This window comes from Girardinichthys multiradiatus, chromosome 2 (genome assembly GCF_021462225.1).
Source record: "Girardinichthys multiradiatus isolate DD_20200921_A chromosome 2, DD_fGirMul_XY1, whole genome shotgun sequence".
Classification (NCBI taxonomy): Eukaryota; Metazoa; Chordata; class Actinopteri; order Cyprinodontiformes; family Goodeidae; genus Girardinichthys; species Girardinichthys multiradiatus.
Window position 1 is genome coordinate 22,755,069 of NC_061795.1, and position 23,743 is coordinate 22,778,811.

Consider the following 23,743-nt stretch of genomic DNA (forward strand, 5'->3'; position numbering starts at 1 on the left):
TTTACCTGACCTGTCTGTTTTGTTCCTTCATGATGCTGTCTTTTCACTAATGCTCTCTAACAGCTGCATTTAAGAGTTTATGGGACAATGGCTAAGTCCATTAATTCTTTATTTATGCTCATTTTTTTGTCCATGGGCTGCCACATTTCAATGCATGTGCTCCATCTCTCTATAAGATACAATAGCATAATAAAGCTCCACAAATTCTGTTATGGCTTTCAGTTCTGGTGGGCCACTCCAAGATTATCACTGGTCCCCATCTGGCCACCCTTGTGAAATTGTTCTGGAGGAGACCCTTCATCAGGAGGATCAAATTGATCAAATCTCCACTGAGTGGAATGAGATGAGGCTGACGGAAACTTCTCATTTCCCGTCAACAATTCTTAACAGAGGAAGCATTTTATCCTCTGTAAGAGTTAAATCCGTTTTGGTCTTCTTTACATATAATATAGCACTTAAACTTTACAGCAAATTAAAAGTTGAAAATTTTAGAGATGATAGTTTTTGTATATTTTGAGCACTCTGTGGTAGAGATTTGGTTTTATTGGCACATAAATAACTTCTTACAATTTATTGGTCCAAATGGTGCAGATAAACGGCAAGCTGCACTGCTGACCGCTGTAACTCCCTCATAATCTCACTAGATGGTGCACTTTCTCCACACTTTTTCACAAGGAGAACAGCATGATTGGGCTATTAAAAAAAACTCAAGAGACAGGAGATTTTTTGTCTTAATGTATTTATTGTTAAAAATGAGATGAAGTCCTGGAATTTCTTCACACGTGTCAGCTCTGACATGAGGTTCTCACACGCCACCTCCCATGCCAGCTGATGAGATCTCATGCAGCTGTGTAAGAATGCCATTGGCGCTCTATGGTGATCCTACTAGTTTAAAGCTTTGTCACAGAGGAATCAGAAGCTGCAAGGACTTTGACTTTCAATATACTGATATGGATAATAATTGCATAGGATAATAGCCATGCTGTACAATACACATGAATATAAAATAATATGTTAGAATGATTAGTACAGATTTCCTTAAGTAGATTTGTACAGTTCATCATAATTCCTAACATTTAAGTGCATCATATGATATGAATAATCTTTATATTAATTGTGATCTGATACATAGTTATAGTGATTTATTACATACAGTACATACATGAAGTAAACCTTTAACAACTTTAGAGGGACACTGCAAAGCCCTTAAATGTGATATACATATATTATATATATATATATATATATTTATATGATATAATAAAATTAATTAACGGTATGCAGAAGAATGATAAAACTATACACATCTGTCATACCAGATTATGGTGATTTTTTCTTTTACATTGCAGAATTGTGTTTTTCACAGTACAGAGTTTCTACAACCTCAGGAGAAATAAAAGAAAAAGAAATCCATTTCTGTGTCAAACAGAAGGTCAACATTTCGCATGCGTCACCTTAGAAGTTGTAAAAATATAAAATTAGTGATTGAGAAGGAAAAAAATCCAAAAACAACAATCGCATGCAGCAACAATGATTATAATGTTAAATCTGTAATGGTTCGAGTACCTTCATGTCACACACCCTCACAAAATAAAATGATAAGGCATGCCTCATTTAAATTCCCTATAACCACTTTTCAAATGGCAGATACATTTTATGAGTGACTGATATGGAGACCTCTCTTGTTTACCTTCATATGGTCAATACATGAAAAATGAAACCTGCAAACAGAGAAGATTCAGATCATTAAACCAGTCTGTCAACATCTTTAATGAAGACCATTATCTTGCAATGTTATACTGTGATAGTGGCCCATCTAGAGATGCACCGATATTTGGTTTTTAAACAAGCTTTACCTGCTGATAGCAACTGTCACCATTTTTTCTTTAAGAACTAAGAATATGAAAGAACCTCATAGAAGAAAATGTGCTTCTAACCTTTCTGTCATGAGTGCTCCTTAATTGTTTAAATTAGGAGCAACAGGGAGGAAAAAAGAAGTTACTGTAAAACACACAAAAAAGGTTTTTACCGTTTGATTTAGCCAGATTTCAATTAGCATTACAAAACCAGCAGTCCCTTTTTGTTTATTTAACAGAAACTCCTCAAGTTAATTCTGGGGTTTCCAGAAGGTTGATAACATTCTCAAACTTAACATGTTCTATGAGAGAAAGGTTTGAAGCACAAAAGAATAAAACAGAGAGACTTTGATGAAGTCGGGTTTTCTTTCCTTTCATCTGCTTAAAGTCTTGCTCTCTCTTGCAGCCTGAATAAACCACAGATATGTCTTAAAGTGTAGTGACAAATACAGTGAGTTTTTAAAGAGGTTCTTACATGTCTTTCATTCCTCTGATTTTTCTTGTAAACACCTCCCATATACTTACTATAGCTAACTTTGATTCTTCTTTCCTCAAGGAAAGATTGTTTTGTGACCTGGTAGGTTTTAAAGCTAGGTTCAGACTGTGTGATTAATGGCCATCTTAGCCAAAATCTTTCATTAAAAGAACATTTCTGGTTGTTAGCTCGAATTGGTGGTCTTTGCTGACTTATTGTGACAGATGCACCAACCACTAATTAATACATTGTAACAATTTCTGACCAGCCTCTTACCGGTCAGGGTCGTTCAACCTAATAATCGGCTCCTACCAGTCACTTATTTTCTCGGTGCATCTCTTGCCCATCATTCACATTATCCTTCATAATGACATACTTACTCTTTAGTCTGGTTTCTCAGTTTGTGTTCCTCTGACGGAGATTCTTGTCTTTGTGGTTATTGGTCGAATTAGTTTTCCTTAAACAGGAAGTGAAAGTCAGTTATCTTCCATAAAAGACACATTCATCAAAGCAAAAACACTGCATTTAAATCTTTGATGAAGACTAGACTCAGAAATCTGAATAAAACTATAATGCCAATGAATATTTCACATGTATGAGGACTTTGCTGTGGTGGTAAGGTGCTACACATAGACAAACATACAGCTGACTTAATAAATTTGGAAATATGTAGTTAAAAACAAAAAAAAGTTGTGTAGGAATGCTATGAGAAAAATAAGACAACACATGAGGGTATTTTAAAGGTGGAATAGGCAGAAGACTTAAAACATGAACCAGATCTAAACCAGATCTTTTGGCCACAATTTAAATGGGACAGAAGCAGATAGTAATCAGACCTTGTTTTTTTAGGGAAGGAGTCAGATGTTTATCCTCCATCCCATCTTGTTCCATACAGGGATGCCTTTTTCGTAATGGCATTTGGGTAATGTGGCTAAAATATCAGTTCCAGCTCGTATCTACAAGGTCCTTCACAAAATATTAGCATATTGTGATAAAGTTCATTATTTTCCATAATGTCATGATGAAAATTTAACATTCATATATTTTAGATTCATTGCACACTAACTGAAATATTTCAGGTCTTTTATTGTCTTAATACGGATGATTTTGGCATACAGCTCATGAAAACCCAAAATTCCTATCTCACAAAATTAGCATATCATTAAAAGGGTCTCTAAACGAGCTATGAACCTAATAATCTGAATCAACGAGTTAACTCTAAACACCTGCAAAAGATTCCTGAGGCCTTTAAAACTCCCAGCCTGGTTCATCACTCAAAACCCCAATCATGGGTAAGACTGCCGACCTGACTGCTGTCCAGAAGGCCACTATTGACACCCTCAAGCAAGAGGGTAAGACACAGAAAGAAATTTCTGAACAAATAGGCTGTTCCCAGAGTGCTGTATCAAGGCACCTCAGTGGGAAGTCTGTGGGAAGGAAAGAGTGTGGCAGAAAACGCTGCACAACGAGAAGAGGTGACCGGACCCTGAGGAAGATTGTGGAGATTGTGGGCTACAGAGAAGCAGCACTGGACTGTTGCTCAGTGGTCCAAAGTACTTTTTTCGGATGAAAGCAAATTCTGCATGTAATTCAGAAATCAAGGTGCCAGAGTCTAGAGGAAGACTGGGGAGAAGGAAATGCCAAAATGCCAGAAGTCCAGTGTCAAGTACCCACAGTCAGTGATGGTCTGGGGTGCCGTGTCAGCTGCTGGTGTTGGTCCACTGTGTTTTATCAAGGGCAGGGTCAATGCAGCTAGCTATCAGGAGATTTTGGAGCACTTCATGCTTCCATCTGCTGAAAAGCTTTATGGAGATGAAGATTTCATTTTTCAGCACGACCTGGCACCTGCTCACAGTGCCAAAACCACTGGTAAATGGTTTACTGACCATGGTATCACTGTGCTCAATTGGCCTGCCAACTCTCCTGACCTGAACCCCATAGAGAATCTGTGGGATATTGTGAAGAGAACATTGAGAGACTCAAGACCCAACACTCTGGATGAGCTAAAGGCCGCTATCGAAGCATCCTGGGCCTCCATAAGACCTCAGCAGTGCCACAGGCTGATTGCCTCCATGCCACGCTGCATTGAAGCAGTCATTCCTGCCAAAGGATTCCCGACCAAGTATTGAGTGCATAACTGTACATGATTATTTGAAGATTGACGTTTTTTGTATTAAAAACACTTTTCTTTTATTGGTTGGATGAAATATGCTAATTTTGTGAGATAGGAATTTTGGGTTTTCATGAGCTGTATGCTAAAATCATCCGTATTAAGACAACAAAAGACCTGAAATATTTCAGTTAGTGTGCAATGAATTTAAAATGTATGAATGTTAAATTTTCATCATGACATTATGGAAAATAATGAACTTTATCACAATATGCTAATATTTTGAGAAGGACCTGTATAGCTTAGTTCTGTATTTTAAATGGCATTTTATAGTAGCTCCTCAATAAAAATTACTATTTTATTTACCTAGCTTAACATTTTTAGGTGGGATTGTTGTTATTTTGGTGGGGAAGTCTGATTTAGGTAATTTAGAATGAAGTTATTACACTATGGGATGACAGGAATGTTGCTTATAAATAAATATCATGACTATGGCATCAAAACTATAGAGGGTAACCTTACTTTATCATTTTTTAAGTTACAGTTTCACCTGAAATTATTCACCCTGCTATAAATGAAGTTTACTGGCAAAATATATTACAAGTGGTTTCTCCCGATTAAATACAAATGTAACTTTAATGACTACTGCCATCTTAAAATAACTAACAACTTAGTGACAAGTACCTTTAGTACTAAGTAGAGCACCCTGTGCTGTTATGACTTTCTGCAAACCTGATTAAAAGCTTGACACCAGATTCTGGCAGCGTTCCTGAGGAATCTTGGCTCACCCCTAATGGGCAAAGGCCTCCAGTTCACCAATATTCCCGGGTTTGTGGGATGCAAATCCCACCAGAGATTTTCAGTAGAATTGAAGTCAGACACCTATGAAGGCTACTCTATCATCTTTCAGGACTTTTTCTAAAACCAATCACAGACTCCATGAATAATTCTCCCAGGATTTCCTGATATTTGTTTAAATCCATCTTGTTTCATCCACAAACCGCTGGGTTCCAGTTGTCAACGAAGCAAAGCAGCCCCAGAGCATCACTGAGCCATCGCCAAGCTAAATAATTATGAGACTGTGGCTGTCAGTGAAAGTGGGATTTAGTGTTTTCTTTGGATAAAATTATGGCAATATTAGTTTTATTTAATCTTTAAAAATGTTTCGTTTGTAATTAGTTAACTGGAAACACCAGAAAAAAACATCTTGAATTTTGCAAATAAATCTACCATGGGATGGCATTCATTTTAGGTGAAACTATAATATTTTTTCAACTTATAAATGCATCTTCCAGCATTAAAGAATCCAAACTGGGAGGATTTTTTACTAGATCCATATAGAGAGGTTCAAGTGAAGCTCAGATAAGCCAGGTAAATCGGGTCAGCTAATGCGCTAACAGGGTATTAAATTATGGAAAGTCATGTACTGCATATTCCAGCTTTATTAGGTTTGTTTCTCATAAATTAGATTTTATTCCCTTAGGAACTATAACAGGAAGCATAAATATTGTGTTATAATGACAAGACTATGATGGGAACTTTCTTTAAAAAAACAATAAGAATAACTCAGAAGGCAGAAGGTGGACAGGTGATAAAATTAGCATAAGATCTATGTTCATCTATGGAGGTGTGCACTAGATCTGGAGCCAGGTGTAAATTCCTTTATTAAAATGTTATGTAGTTTGATGCTTGGTTATTACTGCAGAGTAGAGAATTTGTTTCAGCGAGGAAAAAGAATGATTATAATCAGTCTGTTTAATTTGGTATATGCTGTGCAGCATGATGAAGCATTGCAAAAATGTTACATCATATTCTTCCTACCTCTTAAACTCCAATTATAAACATGCAAAAGAAATCAGAAAAGTTACTGGGTTTTTCTTTCTGGATGTACAAGCACCTGCACACTGCTGGTAAGCTGACTGAAATAAGGCTCCTACACTGTTCTTTTTTTATGAGAAAGAGTAATTAATCTTTTTTTAAATATTTTTGTTTGCGAAAACACAAACAGTCAAGGTGCTGAAATTAAAGAAGCAATACTCATCACTAACGCAACTCTGTGTCAGCAAGCTGTTTTACATAAAAGCTATTTCTTTAGAAATTTTCTAATAACACTATGATATGTTTGAAACTTTTACTCAAGGGTACCATCCCATATCGGCCCATGCCTAACAGCGACTGACTAACATTAATCGGTTTTAAACTGTTGCACCTTTAGCATTATAAAAACAAATTTATCACAAAGTAGATGTCAACTTTTGATTTCAAATAGGCATGTTCTACTCTAACATCAATCATCCAGAGATTTCTTTCACATCTGAAACAGTAATATTGCACTTGTATGTTCTCTGACCCAGATCTGGAGACACCATTTACAGTGTGATCCATCAGGATAATCTACAACAAAACCCAAACTACTTCACAAAGCTTAACACAGATAAGGTAGCAAAGGCTAAATGTTTGTACTTACACTGGTCCTGCTAGGTCGTCATCTGCGGCAACAGGGAGAAATACGGAGAAATGAGGAGCAGAAAATGAATAAAATAACCGTGGGAGAGGTGAACACGCTGATGAAATAACAAGCAGTTAACTTGTAACATACAGAGCGCTTTCATCTCTACTACATCCATACAGAGTGATGGAGTGAGGAAGCAGCCTAAAGAAGAGACTGACATGCTGAAGAAGAAGAAGAAGCCCGACTGAATCACTCTGACAGTTAAAAAACATGTAAATGCAAGAAAAATTACACAGAGTCAGAAGTTTGATTTTAAATAATATACTGCAGTCATGCATAGACAAGCATGAGTTCACTCAGATTCATGAGAAGCAGGTCCATCAGTATCCGCCCCCTCTACTAGTGGTTTGTAGCAGTTTGAAACAGAGACAGCAGAAGTGACGGATACAAAGCATCTTCACTGCAGTACACCGGCTAGCTGCTCTCACTGGAAGTGTTGTGCCCCCATATGGAGTAATTTAGAAAATAAAACAAAAAAAACCCAACAAAAACAAACTGAAGCATAAGCCGGGTTGTGAACTGAAGGAAGATGAGGCTGAAGGTGCATTAAAATTCAGGCAGCATGCAAAGTGTCACACTTACCACGAACATAGTTTAGGTTATGCAATTTAGGAAAGGAGGACGAGAGATATTACAGCAGTCTGTTACAACATTCAACAGCCAAAGCTAATTTTGTCAAAAAAATTAACTTACTGTGTGACTCACACAATATACAAATCAGATCAATGCTATTTAACACAGGGTTCTTACAAACTTTGTGTTTTATATCTTTCTTATAATTCTGGTTACCGGCATCAAGCTATAGCAAGTTTTAAAATGTTTCAAAACTGCTGAAATGTTCCATCATACCATTCCTACTTTTTAAGTTTGTTTTTAATGAGATGTCCAGGATGTTCAGAGTTTTCTCCTGATGGAAAAGGCATAGAGTGGTGAAATGCTGCCCCTCCCCCACTGGTTTCTGCACACTGCCAGGGTGCCATCTCCCCACCGCCATGACACAGAATGAACTCCAAAGTAATTACGCACCCTTTGTAATGAAAGAGAGCATTTACACTGACTCCACAGGGTGGCACACCGCCATCCGCCAAAATTCAACCCGAGTCTAGGGTGGGGGGGCGTGACCAATACAATTGGCTTTGCAGCCATGCGAGATGTGATTGGCTAACTCCAACCTCACTCACAGTACTAATCACAGATGCTGTGAAATCGAGCGGTTCTTACGCACTTTAACATCACCCACGGAAAGATATGTGTTTTAATCAGTTTAGAAAATAATTTCTGCTTCTCCCTCCCTTTCAATGCATTTTTATTAGGTTATTGTGATTGGCAAAGCAATATAGCCACTAGAGGACTATGGTCTTGAAATATGGTCATTAGCTGTGGTTACAGGCTGAAAGAAGGGATCTTAAAGCAAGCTTCCTTCCACATCAACACCAATTTGTAATATCAGGCAGCCATTTAGTACCACTATGTATTTTTAGACTGCTAAAAAAGGCAAAACAACAACAAAAATCTTCTTTGGGAGTTAGCTGTTATTATTGTATCGATTAGAAAATGCCAAACCAAAATACAGAGTTTACCAGAGTTTTGGTTTTTTAGTCCGTTGTAAGTTCCAGCCTTTTGCTCTCCTTAACTCAAACACATAATGTGGTGAATCAAAGAAAAAGGAGATCATCTGAATATGAATTAGGGTAAACTTTCCTTTATTTATTTTGTTTCCTTTCAATAATGGAATGTGACAAATCCTGGAAACTCAAACCTTTTTAAAAACTGATTTTTCCTTCTATCATAGTTGGAAATATATATAAAATTTAATTCCATACTTTTCAAGTCTGCGTAGAAGCCCTGTTAAGATTGCTAAACTGCGCAGCTTTCTCATTAAGCTTAAATATGCTGTATTCCTGTACAGTGACAAGACAGACCTCTGGCTGTTCAGTCATACACTGCATGTTGCATTTGATCAGCGTGAGACCCTATCAAAATTCCCTTTGAGTGGAAAAGGTCACTCAAATACCATTAATGCATCATTTATTATGTACCTAGACTCTCAAAACCAAAATAGCTAATAAAATTAAAGAGTTACAGGTTGGCACTGCTGAGTGCACAGCTAAATGATGAGTGTCTTGGGTAAGTTTGCAGAAGCTTACAAAAGCCACAATATCCCTGGAAAGAAATGAATAATTGAAATAGTCCACATCTGCGAGATTGCAGGATCAGGTTACTCATTAATATTAAACAGATGAAACTGTTCTGACAAGGTGCAGCCTTCGGCAACAGTGTCTGTGTTGGGTCTACCTGAGCAGACTAAATTATTGACCTGATGGACAGCACAGTGTTAAGTGACTCCTCTAGTGTCTCAGGCAGATGACTAGAAAACAAACCAAAGCAGAAAAGCTGTGCTTTTTTTAACAAGAGGGACTATAAACACAAAAATGTAAGAATCAACACAAACGTTACACAAGAGATCAAAGTTTAACAAGAACTCCCCAAATAAAGTTGACTATCACAGCTGTTGACTCACCGTCTTGCAAATCTTCTGGCTTCTTGCGCTTCTCGTAAACAACGATGATGATCACCAGGATAATGATCTCAGCCAAAACGCCCAGCAGCGGCCATAACGGTGCCAAGAGGCTGCGAACCCTCAGCACAGACTTCTCGCTGTAGCTGCCGATGATGTTGGAGGCGTTGCATAGGTACTCGCCAGGGTCCAGCTTAATGTCCAGGTCGGCAATTTGCAGCTCGGTGTAGTTCTCCCTGCTGCTGATGAAGAAGCGTCCGGTGGAGTTGTCAAAATCCTGCCAAGGGGTTGGACAGAAATCTGTTAAGAATTACTGAAGGTTTAGCAAAATGAAAGCAATTATTTTTTTAGATGCAGCACCCACTATATTAATTCACACCATTGCTAAAGATGTGTAAATAGCCTAAATGTGTTATTCTCCCTATTGCATAGGAAGATTTCAACACTGAAAATCTTACAAAAGTCCAACCTTTTAAGGAAGGAAAAAATCCCACATCAAGAGAGAGGAATCCTTGAACATTTCTCTCTGTATAATCTCTCTACATGGTCCATAGTACTGTCTCCTCTCTTATACTCGATTCTCCTCAGCGCACCCCACACTGGTTCTGTAGGATTTAGGTCTGAGGACTGAGATGGCCATGAAAGAAGGTTGATTTGGTGTCTAGTGAGACAATTTTGTGTGGATTTGACCAAATGGTTTGTGTAATTATCTTTTTTAAAGACCCAATGAGGAAACATTTTTGTTTACTGGCAAGATTTTCATTTAAATCTCTGTGTATTTTGAAGAGGTCATCGTGCCACGCAATCAAACATGGTTCATATGGCCTGAGAAAGAGAAACCACAGTATCACACATCCTCCACCACACTTAACAGAGAGCTTTTCCACACATTGATCCTTTGCCAAACTCACCAGGAGTGTTTGCTGCTGATAGACGCAATTTTAGCCTCATCCGACCAAAGCACACAATGCCTTCTAAAGTCCTTGTACCATTTGGCCATCTACAGACATTCTTGTTTAGGCAGTAGGTAAGAAAAAGGTTTTTCCTGGCATGCCTTTCACACAACCAGTTAGCATGTATATAGCATTTTTAATGGTTGTTATGGAGACATGCAAAGATGTCAAGAGATTTGTTTTCAACTTCTCTTGCCTTTCCTAGACACTCTGATCAACTTAAAGTAGTCAAATTTATTGAAGAAATATTAGGCCACATTTATTTAATTGAAATTCTTAGGGCTGTTATTAAGTGAGGTGGATTTTGCACAAAAAACAAAATCATTACTTTTCATTTCTTTAAAACAATTATGTTATTGTAATGAAAATAACATATTGTCAGGGTGTTTTACACATCTTAACTAAGAGGATACCAGTACGTGCGGAGGTAGCCTTTAATTTTGCATCACAGCCTTTAAAGCAGTACTTCACGTTTTGCTGCAGGACTATTTTTAACATTCCAGCAGTGAATACATAATTCTTAATTCCTTCATTTTAGTTTGGCTGTGCTGGAGCAAGCAGTGTTTTAGTTTATTTTTTTGATAATACACCATAAATATTTGATATTTTATGCAGCCGTTTCTTGGCCTAAACGCTGCCTCACAAGGATCTTCTGAGAACCCACAATATTACATTACAGCTGTTAAACAAATGGTGGCTTAACACAATTGGATTTTGACTTCCTAATCTTCAGCACTACCTTCTGCTCAGATAGCTGTTCAAGCCATGGAGGCCAACAGTTTTAACTTGGATTTGGGAGATGTAGTGACAACCTGTTCACGATGGTGGGCTTTAGAGGCTTAGAGGTGACCCCTGCATTGATTTCCCCCATGAGGTTTTTCTCATGCATTGCTTTCAGTGAGACATTTGCTACTAGCGTCTCATGTCTTTAGAGAGAGTTTTATTTTTATCATTTAAATCTTTCGATGCTCTGGACTGTTACTGTAGATTTTTGACCTGTTGATTTGATTTTCTTCCAACTTCCAGCTATTATGTGAATTAGTTTTTATTGGTTTGCCTTGCTTTTGGTTTTTTTTCTAAATTGGCCTTGGTTGAAGGCATGCAAGCTTATACAGGATGTACCCTGCTACTTCCCCTTTTGTCATCTGGGACCTTTTCCAACCCCCTAAGACCCTCCACAGAATCAAGCAGGAGCAGCAGATGTGTCAGTGCATGTACTCCAGGCACTAAAATCAACCACCAATTAATATTTATAAATTGCTCAGTCCCTCTTTTTACACATTATTGATTTTTGAATCTATTTGGGTGTTAAAAAGGGAGAGATAAGAAGTGTGAATAATAGGGGGAAAAAAACAACTCATAGTGACCATATTTAAATATTTACAAGTCCATATTTGTAGGTATCAGTGATGGAAAAAGTCCTCTTGTTATATTCTCTGTTATCTTTTGAGAAGTTCATTTTTATAATAATAATAATAATACACAGAAAAGTAATGTAAACATAACTAGTATTGTACATTTGAATTGCAGTAAATAATATTAAAAATAAGCATAAAATAAAGAAATAAATACATTTTTATTCATGAAACTGTGTATTGTGACATTATTTATGAAATACCCTTATGCCACTGTTGTCGATCTTATGCCAGGTCCAGACAGGGTGAGGATAGCCCACAGACTTACAGTAGAGCACAGCATTGTCGCCCTCGTTCTTATTCTCACTACGCTTATGGCCTGTAATCATGGGAGCAGCTGAAACAAAGAAAATAATTTGGACATTCATTAAATAAACAAGAATGGACAGAATGTATATTGCAGGGTTGTTTTTTTTTTTTATTTTCCAAGAGATAATAAACCAAAGAAATCCCTCTACAAGATTACATAAATAATGGCATCAATTTACCAAGAACTTGGAAACGTACCAGCAGCAAAACATTAACACAGCATGGTGTAATTCTCTTCATATTCACACAACCACTGCTTAAGAGACAACACAGCTGAAAGATGTCGAAAAGTGATAAAATTACATCTGGAACACCAAACTCCTGCTCCCGTCTGAGTTCATCAAGTAAAGATTTATAATGTGAGTTATCGAGTGAGAAGGAAGTCATGAAAAATTATGTGGCAGCTTGGAGACCCAGTAAAGACCTTGTTTAACTGCTAAACTTAATGCTCATAAACTGCACATTTAGTCTCATCATGGTCAGGCTGTTGACTCCCTTCTTGAGCCATCTGTAGTAGCCATGGCATAAGTTGTGTTGTTCCTCAACTTTTGGGTTGATGCCTTCTTTAAATCCAAGATTCAAACTCTTTGATACAGAAGTGTTTCTGACAAAGACACTGTTTGATGTGGGTGAAGAAAAATCCAACCTCTTCACCTGTTTACTTTCACTGAGCTCACACCCATTTACACCTTGAATTATCTTTGCTGGAAAAGTGCAAATTACATCCTTTTAGCTTGTTGCCAATAAGCCGCCCCACGGCCATTCAGCATAATCTGGTTGAAAAGATCTTTTTTGTCAAGAAAACAATCTGTTTTCTATCAAGAGGTGTGGAGTCACAGGCTATGTAATTGGCCATAAAAGTAAACGCTTCCTGTTTTAGAAGGCAATGCTCTAGAGGCTATTTTTGTGTAAGATAAGTACCCTTTAAAATGAATTATTCCCTTTTAAACCTAGTGGAAATGTAGATTGTGATTTATTTATATTTCATGGTTTCAATATTTTTAGGATTTTTGGCTCTAAAAAATAAAATTTGCCCTTTAAGCTGAAATATTCCATATTAATGAAGCCTTACATTAAATTCTGCATAAAAATATCCTTCATAAATTGAATCTATTTATTAAGAAGCAAGTGATAAATTTAAATATCAAGCTTTATGACTTAATCTATGAATTCTTTACTTTAGGAAACTGTTCATTTTCTGCCTAGATGAGCAGAAATAAATAATAAGTACACCTTCCTAAAATCCAATTTGCCTCCATAGCGATGCAAGTGAGACAGCAGCAAAGGTTGACCGGATTTTACCATTGAGACATAATCCCTTGCCATCAGGCAAACAAGACACCATCTGCTGCCACTGAGCCGGGTGTTGGCTGGATGAAGGTGTCAAGGGCGCTGGCTGCCCCTGAGCGGCTAGCAGAGCCATTTGAAATCACAGGTCCCCACATGACAGGGCAGCGAGGGCTCAAGGCAGCTTTGACTGGTGACAAATCAAATGTGCCCCTAAAACAGCAAATGTGCCCACAGCTCATAAATAAACACCTACATTTTATTTCGATGGTGGCGTTAGCAGGAGGGGCCATGTCAAAGTTGTAGACACACATGTAGACACCAGCATCATCTCCTCTAGGTCTGTTAATCCTGTGTATGAGAAAAGAACCTCAGGTTTACCCATAGCAGGCTGCTAAACCTTATATTTATCACTGACACATTAATATCTCCACCTGTGCTCAGTGTTCTTGTTTGGGCTGCGTGTTCCCAAGATCTCCTCCCCGTTCTTCATCCAGTAGCTCTCCTGGGGGGCACTGTAGGTACTGGTCAAGTTGCACTGCAGTAAGATGCTGTCCACTTCCGAGATAATAATAACCGATTCAGAGACAGCAATTGATGGCTCTGGAACAGAGAGACAGCTCAGCAAATAAAAATCTAATGCTAGCCGGGTCTTGTTGTTTTGAAGGAAGTAAGCAACAATATACCGATACATGCAAGTCCTGTCAGGCATCCTAATATTACATCTCTTTAGACAAATATAGCAAAGGAAGTGTTGAAAAGCAAGCAGAAGTCTACCGATTTTTTATTATTATTATTTGATAAAAACAAACAGGTTATAATAAAACTTGCAGCTCAAATAACTTTAATTTTTGGTGTATTTAATCGTATTCTTATTTATTTATTGAGCATTTATTTATATTCCTAATTATGGCAGGATTGGTCTTACATAAAACAGGAGCTTCTGATGTTTAAAGCAGAAAAAACAAAAAAGCAAAAACAAAAGGTTCTCTTTGGAGATGGTACTCTGCTCAAATTCTCATTATTCTTTTTGTACAGATGAAAAGACCTGTAAACTTTCAACGTTTACCCAGTATACACAGTTAGGCATACAGTGCCGTAACTACTTCTGGTAGAGGCATCTTAGCCTTACATGTCAAAATGTAGATGAGGAACAGTTTGGTCAGTGGTATCCTCAAGCTTTACTTTTTAATTACCAATTTTACAAAACAGTTTTTTAGTGCTCATGCAAAGAGACTGCTCAAATGTATTCACATGTGCTATTTTAATGATATACAAATGAAATTTTTAGATTGTTACTCATGAGGAATTCATGTTACAAATAATCAGTCAGATGATAATGTCAAACACTTTAACAAAATGTAAAATCCACTAAATGTATGAAGGTTAATTTCTAAAAGCCCAACTCCTGAAATAGACAAAAAAAAAAACGTGATATGTTGCAGGAAGGTTTTGATTTGTTTCATAGCAGTATTGATCTTTTTCATGTGTTTTATGTTGGATACCTTATTACAACAAAGTTGAAATTTCATCTATAGGCTTACTCAGCTAAATTTACATTTAATCTCTTTACATTGTGATAATTGTATTTTGTCTCTATTTAAACAAATGAGCAAGTTAAATCAACTGGCATATCTTACAATCTAAAGAAAACAATTTATCAAAGTAAAAAAATGTAAAGAAATGTGTGGAAGGATAAAAGAATGAATACTGGGAATAAAGGGGAAGGCTGGCTCTACACGGTGGATGGATGAAGGAGGACTGAATTAGGGGATGAGCTGCAGACAATAATACAACTATTCCTCTGCCTTCCTTCACTTTCAGGTCTGCAGGGGAGGATGGCACCTACGGAGGAAGCTACCGGTCCTCTGGAGACCTCTGAGGGGAGGCTGAGTCACACAGGAACTGGGTGGGTGGGTTGCTCAACACTGACCACTCACTCTGCAGCACAGTTACAGAGGCCTGAGCTCGGATCCATGTGGTGGCTGGGTTTAGGTGGAGCTCATTACGCCGAGGGTCGTTGCTAGCTCTGCACTCGTAGGTCCCGGCATCATCCAGGGTGAGATGCGAAACCCCCAGCACGCTCACCGAGTTGACGCCGTACGCCGTACCAATTGACACCCGCCGCTTGCGGGCGCCGTCCCACAGCTGCCTGAAGGAGTCGGCCCGGTTGATCTCCGAGTACCACCACTGGATTTCCGGGGTGGGGTTACCTACCACGTCACAGTACAGCTCAAAGGTGTCGCCTGTGAGCTTGGTCTCAGACAGGGGGGATTTCACAAAGCCCGCTGGTGGGTGGCGTATCCAGAGATCATTTAAAACAACAAAAAAATAAAGAGGCAACATAAGGAACGGTTAAATTAAAAAACAGCGGACAAAATACAAATTAAGGAAGAAACAATATAAGCAAGAACATGTGTGTTACAGGCAAAAAAAAAAAAAAAAAACGAAGGAAAGGAAGTAACGGCTTCAGCTTCCTAAGTAATCATATACCTATTTATGTTTTTAAATATTAGTCCTCCTTAAAATATTTAAGCCGAAGTTTTAAATAAAGTTACAAAAATTGCAATAAATCTACTCTTAATTATTTTAAACCCTGCTATTAAGTGGATGCAATGAAGCTAAATTAGGGGGGGATTTAATAAAAGCCCACAAATTGTTCAAAACAAACACTCACTAAAACGTCATGAAATATGACGCAAAAATATACAAAACCCGTGTGACGCTATATGATCACAAACACATCGCATTTTTGCAAGCAGCTGAAGACATGACCTCACGTCTGGCTGAGCCATTAATGCTGCTATTCCTGGGAATCCTTAATTCAGTTCTGCCGGGACGTCCCTTCGAGGCTGCTCTCACCTAATTTGTTCAATTAATGATATAAAATCAGCAGCCGGTTGGTGGAGCACTGGAATGTAAAAAAGTCCTTTATGTGACCTTGTCATGTACAGCACTTCACGCCTGCTTAATGAAAACATCATTAGTAATCTCTAGATAATTATTCAGTGATGAGACATATCAGAGAACGAACACGGCTTCTATTAAAGGACTGAAACCTCTCTCTGGTTGTTGCTGAACAGAAAAGAGGAAGAAGAGGAGGAAGAAAGGGGTTGCAGTCATCAACCTGGTCTATAGACAGCGTGAAGAGCATGAGACTGAGAGGAGATTTATACAAGCTGTGCAGCTCCAGGTCTCTGGGAAGCGTGTAGGCGCATGGTGATAGACCCTCTCCGTTTCCATAGAAGCGCACTTCTACAACAAGGCAAGAAAATGAAGAAACAGCAAAGGAGATCCGGTGGATCATTGAAGACAGAAAGTGACGTTTTTTTTCAGTCAGCAGACACTATGAAGCTCAAGTGTAAATCTCAAAAATAGGCTGGCAACAGACAGCCTCCTACAACAGCATGATGGGGAATGAAGAAAAACTCAGTTCTCAGCTTAAAAGTGCTGAGGTGCTGTCACCTCAGATAGACCGGATGTGTCAACATTGCTGAGCTGGTGGCCATCTCCCTCCACACCATTGTGCTGTAAATGTCAGATGGACATTGGTGAAGTAGAGGTTAACGTCAGTTTACTTTGGGCCTGTGGTGATGTCCGTCTTTCATGCATTATTGTGGAACTATGTGATCAAACTGTCATTTCCATTAAGTCTTGCCCCAGTTAATGCGCCAAAAAAAAAATTTAAAATGTACAACCATTAGGTCTTTATTTCTACGTCAAACGAATGCAGTGTAGCATAGTGCAACTGTACAGACCACCGACTACATCCAAGTGAAAGGTGGTTGCAGCAGAAATGAAGCAGCTATATTACATTTAATATATGTGCAGTTTCATCTGTGGACACAGACTGCTTACTTATGAGCATAAAACATGAATCTTATTAAACACAATTTAACTATTCTTCACCTCCATCAGTAAATTGCTCCAAGAGCTATTTATGAACATAAAATTTTTTTTTTCTTTTAGTAATAGGTTTACTGTCTGACTGAGATCTGTTTTCTTGAAACTTTCCTAATCCTTTTAAAACTTTTGCTACTGATACACTTAACAATTAGTTAAAACTAAAGCTATTTCTAACCAAAATCTCCAACATCTATAAATGCATCAACAAACGCTCATCGTTGAACCTGCAGCATGTTTGTTTTTCCTTTCATGATCAATATTTATTTATCTGTTGAATTAAAAGTAAAATATTATAAAAAGTGAAATATTTACAGTTCATAAAGCAGAACATGGAAAACTTAAACTTTGAGCTTCAATGAAACTTTTTTAATCACTTTTTATTCACCTTTATTAAAGCTTACAGCCTACAGCTTCCTTCTTGTTAACCTGTATCATCACACTTTACAATACAATTACAGGCACTATGAACTTTAAATATTTATTTCTTATAAATCAACCAATCAAACCACAAACTAGACAAAATAAAAAATAAAACAAATCGAAATTTTTTAAATCTATATTTTTAGAAAACATTGCAGGATAAAACTACAGAAATGTACTCAATTTAAACAGAGTTCATTAAGTCACCAAGCCAGGTTTATTAAAACCTACATCTGTAGCTATGTCCCTACAGTTCATATTTTTTCACTCGGACAAGCACTGATACTGAATAACATGATAACAGTTTATTATTCTGATTTCTGAGTTTTTCTTGTTAAACAGATGAGATCAGGGAGTTTCAAAAGGCTCTGAGCTTCAAAGATGTCAGAGGCAGGAGATCGTCTTTGATGTTAAATATAACAGCAACACTAATTGGACCCGAGACCATTTATCCTCTACACAGATAACAGGGAGATTGATAAACTAATGGTCAGAGCCATTTAAATTATTCTTCAAACAAACAAACCACACAGTTAACATTCTTTCTTTGAACTATTTAATGATTTCCTTTTATGTTTGTGTTCTTTTAGTGAACATGTCATTTTTTTAGAACCGCTGCAGTACTCAATGTTGGAGTAAGAAAATCTGCAGAATACGATAAATCTCTGGTGGTTTGAATTTCATTACTGCTCATCTTGTTGTCAGTAGCCACTATGCTCCATCATCACCTCTACCCAGATGCCTGTTAAAAGCAATGCTCACTGGTCAATTTGTCACCTTGTTTTGTTTGCGATGGCTGTATTTTTGAACACGCTGCTATAAATTAATCATTAGATGCCTGCAGTTTCTGAATAGTTTATTAAACCAGTCTCTAATATTTATGGCTAAGCTTTTTGGCCTGCTTGCTTATGCTAAAAACTTTCAATGAACAAAACAGCCAAAACCAGATACATCACTTTTCTCTCAATATAGGAAAAAATACTAAATGAAACAGGAGTTGTATATAACATACTATCACTGTCAACGTGAAATTAGTAGTTTCCTTCTTCTGGAGAACATTTCTATGGTCAGACAAAGAGAAGATTGAGCAATTCTGTCACAATGACAAGAATTATGATGAAGAAGTCAACCTCAGATCCAAGAACAGTGAACCAACTGTCAAGCATGAAACTGGTGCTTTAAATTTTTCAATGTCACCTCCAATCAACAACCAGATGCCTAAAACATTAACACAACTGGATATGTGACCATCACGATGATAACGAGCACTTTTCGCATGGATAGAGCAGATTAGCATTAAGCTACTGGACTGGCTAAAACCTATATTCAAACTTGAAACCGATGCTAAGAAAAACACTTGATACCATTTTCGATAAAGCTGCAACATTTTTTGAAGGCACAGGGTTCCTTCTAGTTAAGAGCAAAAATATATAATTAATTACGGTTTGACAGTATTTTAACTTCCTTAATTAGGGCAAAACCAATAAGTAAGGGACAATTCAGCCATCATTTAAAACATATAATTTAAAAGTGCCACTTCCCTGTCTGGCAAAAAAATAAGACAAGATAATACTTAATATAGGTGTTAATATCCTTTATGGAAGTGTGGACATTTAATTCAGTTGTATATTTTTATTTATTCTAACTGTTTATCTGTAATGTGTCACTTTGTGCCCATCAATTTAATGTTGATACAAATGAGTTACTACTCAGAGCCAAATAAAGGTTCACTCTTTACTAAAATAAATTGTGCTTTAAAACAAACATAAATCTGGCACATGCAAGACATTTTTACAGTGCAAACAAGGATCTGGTCCAGGCTAATAAATTGAGCAGCAGCCCTGTATAATTTATGTCCTTCTGGTAATTTTGCATATTTTCTTTAGTAATCAACTATAGCAGCAGGGTAGGTTGCTATGGGTTTCTTCTTCTTTCTGCTCTAATTATCAGCTTCAGTCTGACCTAGCCATAACGTATGTTATTATTAGCCACATCAGCCTACTATTTGCAACTAAAGGTGGAGTAATGGCATACTGTTTTGTTTTTTTGCTTCACTTTTGAGTAGCCAAGCGAGCTGTCAGCTGATTAACATTTTCCCGCGTTGATTCGTTCTGCAGTAGATGGAGCATCGTGTGATTTGACCGGAGCGTTACACAGTATTTCACACCTGTAGTAGCTCAGACCAACAGAACAATGTAATTCAGTTGTCCATGTCCTAATATTTAAACCGATAGCGTTAGCTTGTGTCGTCTGGGAGGTTCACTACTTCCCTGTTGCAGATACAGGATCTTCAAACATCAGCGTGGTAGCGATAGGTTGTAGTTAGCCCATCTATCATGTGGCATCTTTTAGCATTTTGTTTTTTTCCTGTCAGTCTGCCTTATAGGGAACGTACCTCTGAAAAATGCTTTTGTTTGCCTTGTTGCCTAAAGATCACGTTTTTTTTTTGTCTGTACTCACCATGTTAGCAGTTTAAAACATCCAGTTGCAGCTCATTGTGGTCATGTGTTGCTGAAATAAGTTGAGGGGCTGAGTGTCTCTGTTATTGCAGCGCTGCTGCCAGAAGAAGTGCGACACTTTGGCTAATGTGAATAGGTCAGTTTGTATCGATTTGGACACATGAGTATCTTTGAATAGTTTTTTTTTATTTCGAATACTATTTATACTAAAATATCAATTATTTGGACAAACCTAGCACACTATGCTTAAAAGCAGAGCCTAGACCAGGAAACCAGTCAATATGAATAAACTCCTGAAATTTCTATGGTGAGAAGAATGGTTTAATATCCTTGCAGAATTAGGTCAGAAGCTTGCTGATTGCTACCAAAAGTGTGTGTTTTTCTGCATCTTGCAAAGGGATGTTATTTCTAATAACAGCAGGGGTTTGTGTATATATTTGAGCCATACGTTTGTGTGGATTTCTCAAATCCACAAAAGTACAAACTTGTGCAACCAATTCTTGCTTTTAAAAAGCATTGCTATTGTATGGTGTCCACCCCCAAAATTGAAAAAAGACCAAAATTAATATGACATTCAAGTCTATGATGAATGCATGTAAACCTCTGACCAGGAATGCATGTCTAGAATCTACTCTTTACCCCGTCCACAGATCTAAGGGAAATCATTGGCATCATAGTTGGTGTTGCAATAATCAATCGGTTGGTGAATACAAAAAAAGTGGCCAATGTTCTCCTGATAGTTCTGATGGTAGGAGGCAGATTAAATACTGAAACTCTGAAGTTGATTTTCTTATTCATTAAATATGGAGGAATACATTTTGTGAGGAGTATGACACGAGTTTACGAAAAAGGTTAGGAACATAGGCATTGATGCACAGATGCAAATAATCTTGTAAAAGCTTCCTTTTCTGTTGAATTTATAAACTATACTTCTATCATGTAATCGGTAACACTTTTTTGCATAGTCAAAGTTTGTAACATTCAATATTCGCCAGTAAAAGCCAGATCGGTGCACCTTCAATTATATATTACATTCTTTCTTTTTCAACATGCCCTTTAGATTGAATATCTCACTAAATTACACCTTTTTAGTAACTTCATGGCTTCTATGAAACCTTACCAGAAATATGGTTATCACTGGTCATAGATCCTGCGCTTTGAATGTAACACACATCAGCAGAAAACAGAATAGCTTTATGAACAACCATAGAAACTCCCTCGCACTAATATTCTGCTTTGGAAAACAAAATATTCACTGACAACATTGATACAGAAAGTACATTTTACAGCACAACTGTGATAATCACCAGGGCTTTACCACTTGGCAATATTATTCGATCAGCAGATATTAATTGTACTATAGTACACCTCAGATTGAATTCCACAGAATTGAATTGATTTACATTGAGAGTGTGTATAATTTGATAACCACTGGACCCGTTTGCGCCTTCAGATGGCATTTGTTGCAATTTGGTGCCATATAATAGATGGAAAATGGTAAGATCCCAATGTTCATCCCTCTGTCAGGTGCAAAGCTAATACATAACAAGTCTGCTCTTTATCAATTATTCGTCAGACTGATGAGATGTTAGGAGTGGGTGTGCAGGAGGAGATGTGTAATGCAGTCCCACATACGGGCCACTCCAAGGGAGGCCAAAGCTTCTGAGTCTTCCTCGCACAGTGCTTGTAATGCGATTGAAGCAGCACTTTACCCTGGCAGCAACAGCTACTCAGCTGTGCTGCTTTTGTTGGGGATGAGATTTATGAGAAAGAAGGGGCTCCATGCTGGAGGATCAATGCCCTTCTGCACAACAGAACATTTCAGAGAGGAGTTAACAGATTCATGGGACATTGAAGCCTCGGCTCCCAACGCAGCATCTCTCTCTACTAAAAATAGAAGCATGCAGCAAAATGGACTGATGCTATTTACAGAGCTGTACTCCTGAAGCCCTACATCTAATTACACCGGGCCTACATGATGAGCTCTGTTGCAGTATGGGCTGATGCAGAGACTAAATGCAGAATTCCTCAGATATCTGAGCACAGAGAAGAGAGCTGATTGCAGACATGCATATAAAGGTGATTTTAAACTTTAGTTTGCAGCTTTATTCCCAAACTAATGAGAAGAACCTGTCCTTGCTGACTGGCTGCGCTGCTCAGTATTCACAACCACACTTCAAAGGACATTTTAGGGACGCCGTTCAGGCCTCCGTTCGGCCCACTTCAGCCTACAGAAAACAGATTGTAGCCAATTAATGATTCATTGCCTCTTCATTTTAACGCTTTACAAACAGGAAACAAACAGCCTTTTATTTGTTTCATTTTTCAGCCCCATGGGCGCAGTGCGTTTTTTCCTTTAACAGTAACGTTGAGGAATTCCGAAATGCTAAAAAGATCTCTCATATTTCATTAAAAACGTGTCTAAATAAGCCACTGCCGGCTTTAATTTCCATGCATAAAAACCGCATTCCAGCCATGGTGAGAAATTCAGGCATGCATTTTTTTTTTTCAATAAGCGGAGAATATCTCCTACCGTTCTGGGAGGAGACGAACTGCAGCATCAGCGTCCCGAATATCGCCACCGATAGGGACATAACTGCGGCTTTCGGCTTGCCAGGAATCATCTTCGGAGGAGATTTGCTGGAGAGATGCCGGTAGGGAAGCGCTAAGGTGACCCGAGCGGGTGGCGGTGATGCGGGACGGATTCAGCGAGACTCCAAGACACTCCTGCGGAGTGACGCGGAGAGAGGAGGGGAAGTGTCGCTGGGTAGAGTATCGGGAATCCGGAGACGGTACTGCTGCCGTCTTACCTGAGCGGCTCTATTGAGTCAGTGTCAATTCCGGTGGCGCTGCTGTCAAGGAAGGAACCAGCTTTTTTAATCCCCCCTTAAATCCTAAATCCCGCGATATTTCGAAGTAGCGCAGAGACAGCGGGACCTCGTTATTACATGACGTCTAATCACAAAGCAGAGTATGGAACAATTATGTGGGAGCAGGAGACGAGATGGAAGCTGGCGTTTGTGGGACAGGTGTTATTTTAACAGGGATGCTAAAATGTTTACAGTCAATTAAAGACAATATTTTTCAAGGTATGTTGAACTATGGTCGCTATGGTTACTTGGAACAGTAATAAATTGCTTTTTAAATTAAACCTTTTTAAATACGCATCTGCCAACCAGTCCAGTATCTCATTTACAAAACACTTCTTGTGTGTTCAACAGTCAATTTCTGTGCCTTCAATTAGAATTAATTTATATAGAAATGATGATTATTATTAATAATAATTCAAGTGACAAGTAAAATAATAAGCACAAAATCTAAATGTGTGAGTGTGTGAGATAGTGTACATAGAACACAAAATAATCTATTTAATGAAAAGCTGAACATGAAAATAGGGATCTAAATCAGGGGTGCCAAAGTCCAGTCTCTAGAGCCACTATCCTGCAACTTTTAGATGCACCCCTTCTCCACCACCCTTGAGCCAAATAGCTGAACTCCCCCATTAGCATGTCATTTAGCTCTG

The 23,743-nt window shown here is 38.0% G+C and overlaps 1 protein-coding gene across 3 annotated transcripts; it reads right to left on the reverse strand.

The window, feature by feature from the left end:
* Positions 1-1,453: 1,453 nt before the first annotated feature.
* nptna (neuroplastin a) lies at positions 1,454-23,123 on the reverse strand. 3 transcript variants are annotated; one of them, XM_047351871.1, is made up of 8 exons: positions 22,754-23,123; positions 13,870-14,038; positions 13,692-13,786; positions 12,043-12,176; positions 9,475-9,748; positions 6,909-6,930; positions 2,712-2,788; positions 1,454-1,721 (listed from the first exon to the last, which is right to left on the reverse strand). In XM_047351871.1, exons 1-7 carry the CDS (start codon positions 22,842-22,844, stop codon positions 2,728-2,730), a joined length of 846 nt encoding a protein of 281 aa, XP_047207827.1. In that variant the 5' UTR covers positions 22,845-23,123; the 3' UTR covers positions 1,454-1,721; positions 2,712-2,727. The 3 variants fall into 3 exon arrangements, with proteins under 3 accessions (XP_047207827.1, XP_047207845.1, XP_047207836.1); XM_047351889.1 differs by having other exon boundaries at positions 6,909-6,915; positions 22,754-23,122; XM_047351880.1 differs by having other exon boundaries at positions 6,909-6,918; positions 22,754-23,122.
* Between the last annotated feature and the right edge of the window lie 620 nt (positions 23,124-23,743).

What these genes read in the sequence shown, in the direction of transcription:
- nptna (XM_047351871.1), bottom strand. Translation starts at nt 22,844, where the DNA reads ATGATTCCTGGCAAGCCGAAAGCCGCAGTTATGTCCCTATCGGTGGCG. An exon ending in CGCCACCATCGAAATAAAAT is followed by an intron (nt 12,177 to 13,691) that starts GTAGGTGTTTAT and finishes TCTTTGTTTCAG; the next exon opens with CTGCTCCCATGATTACAGGC. An exon ending in TCGACAACAGTGGCATAAGG is followed by an intron (nt 9,749 to 12,042) that starts GTATTTCATAAA and finishes ACCCCTTGGCAG; the next exon opens with GATTTTGACAACTCCACCGG.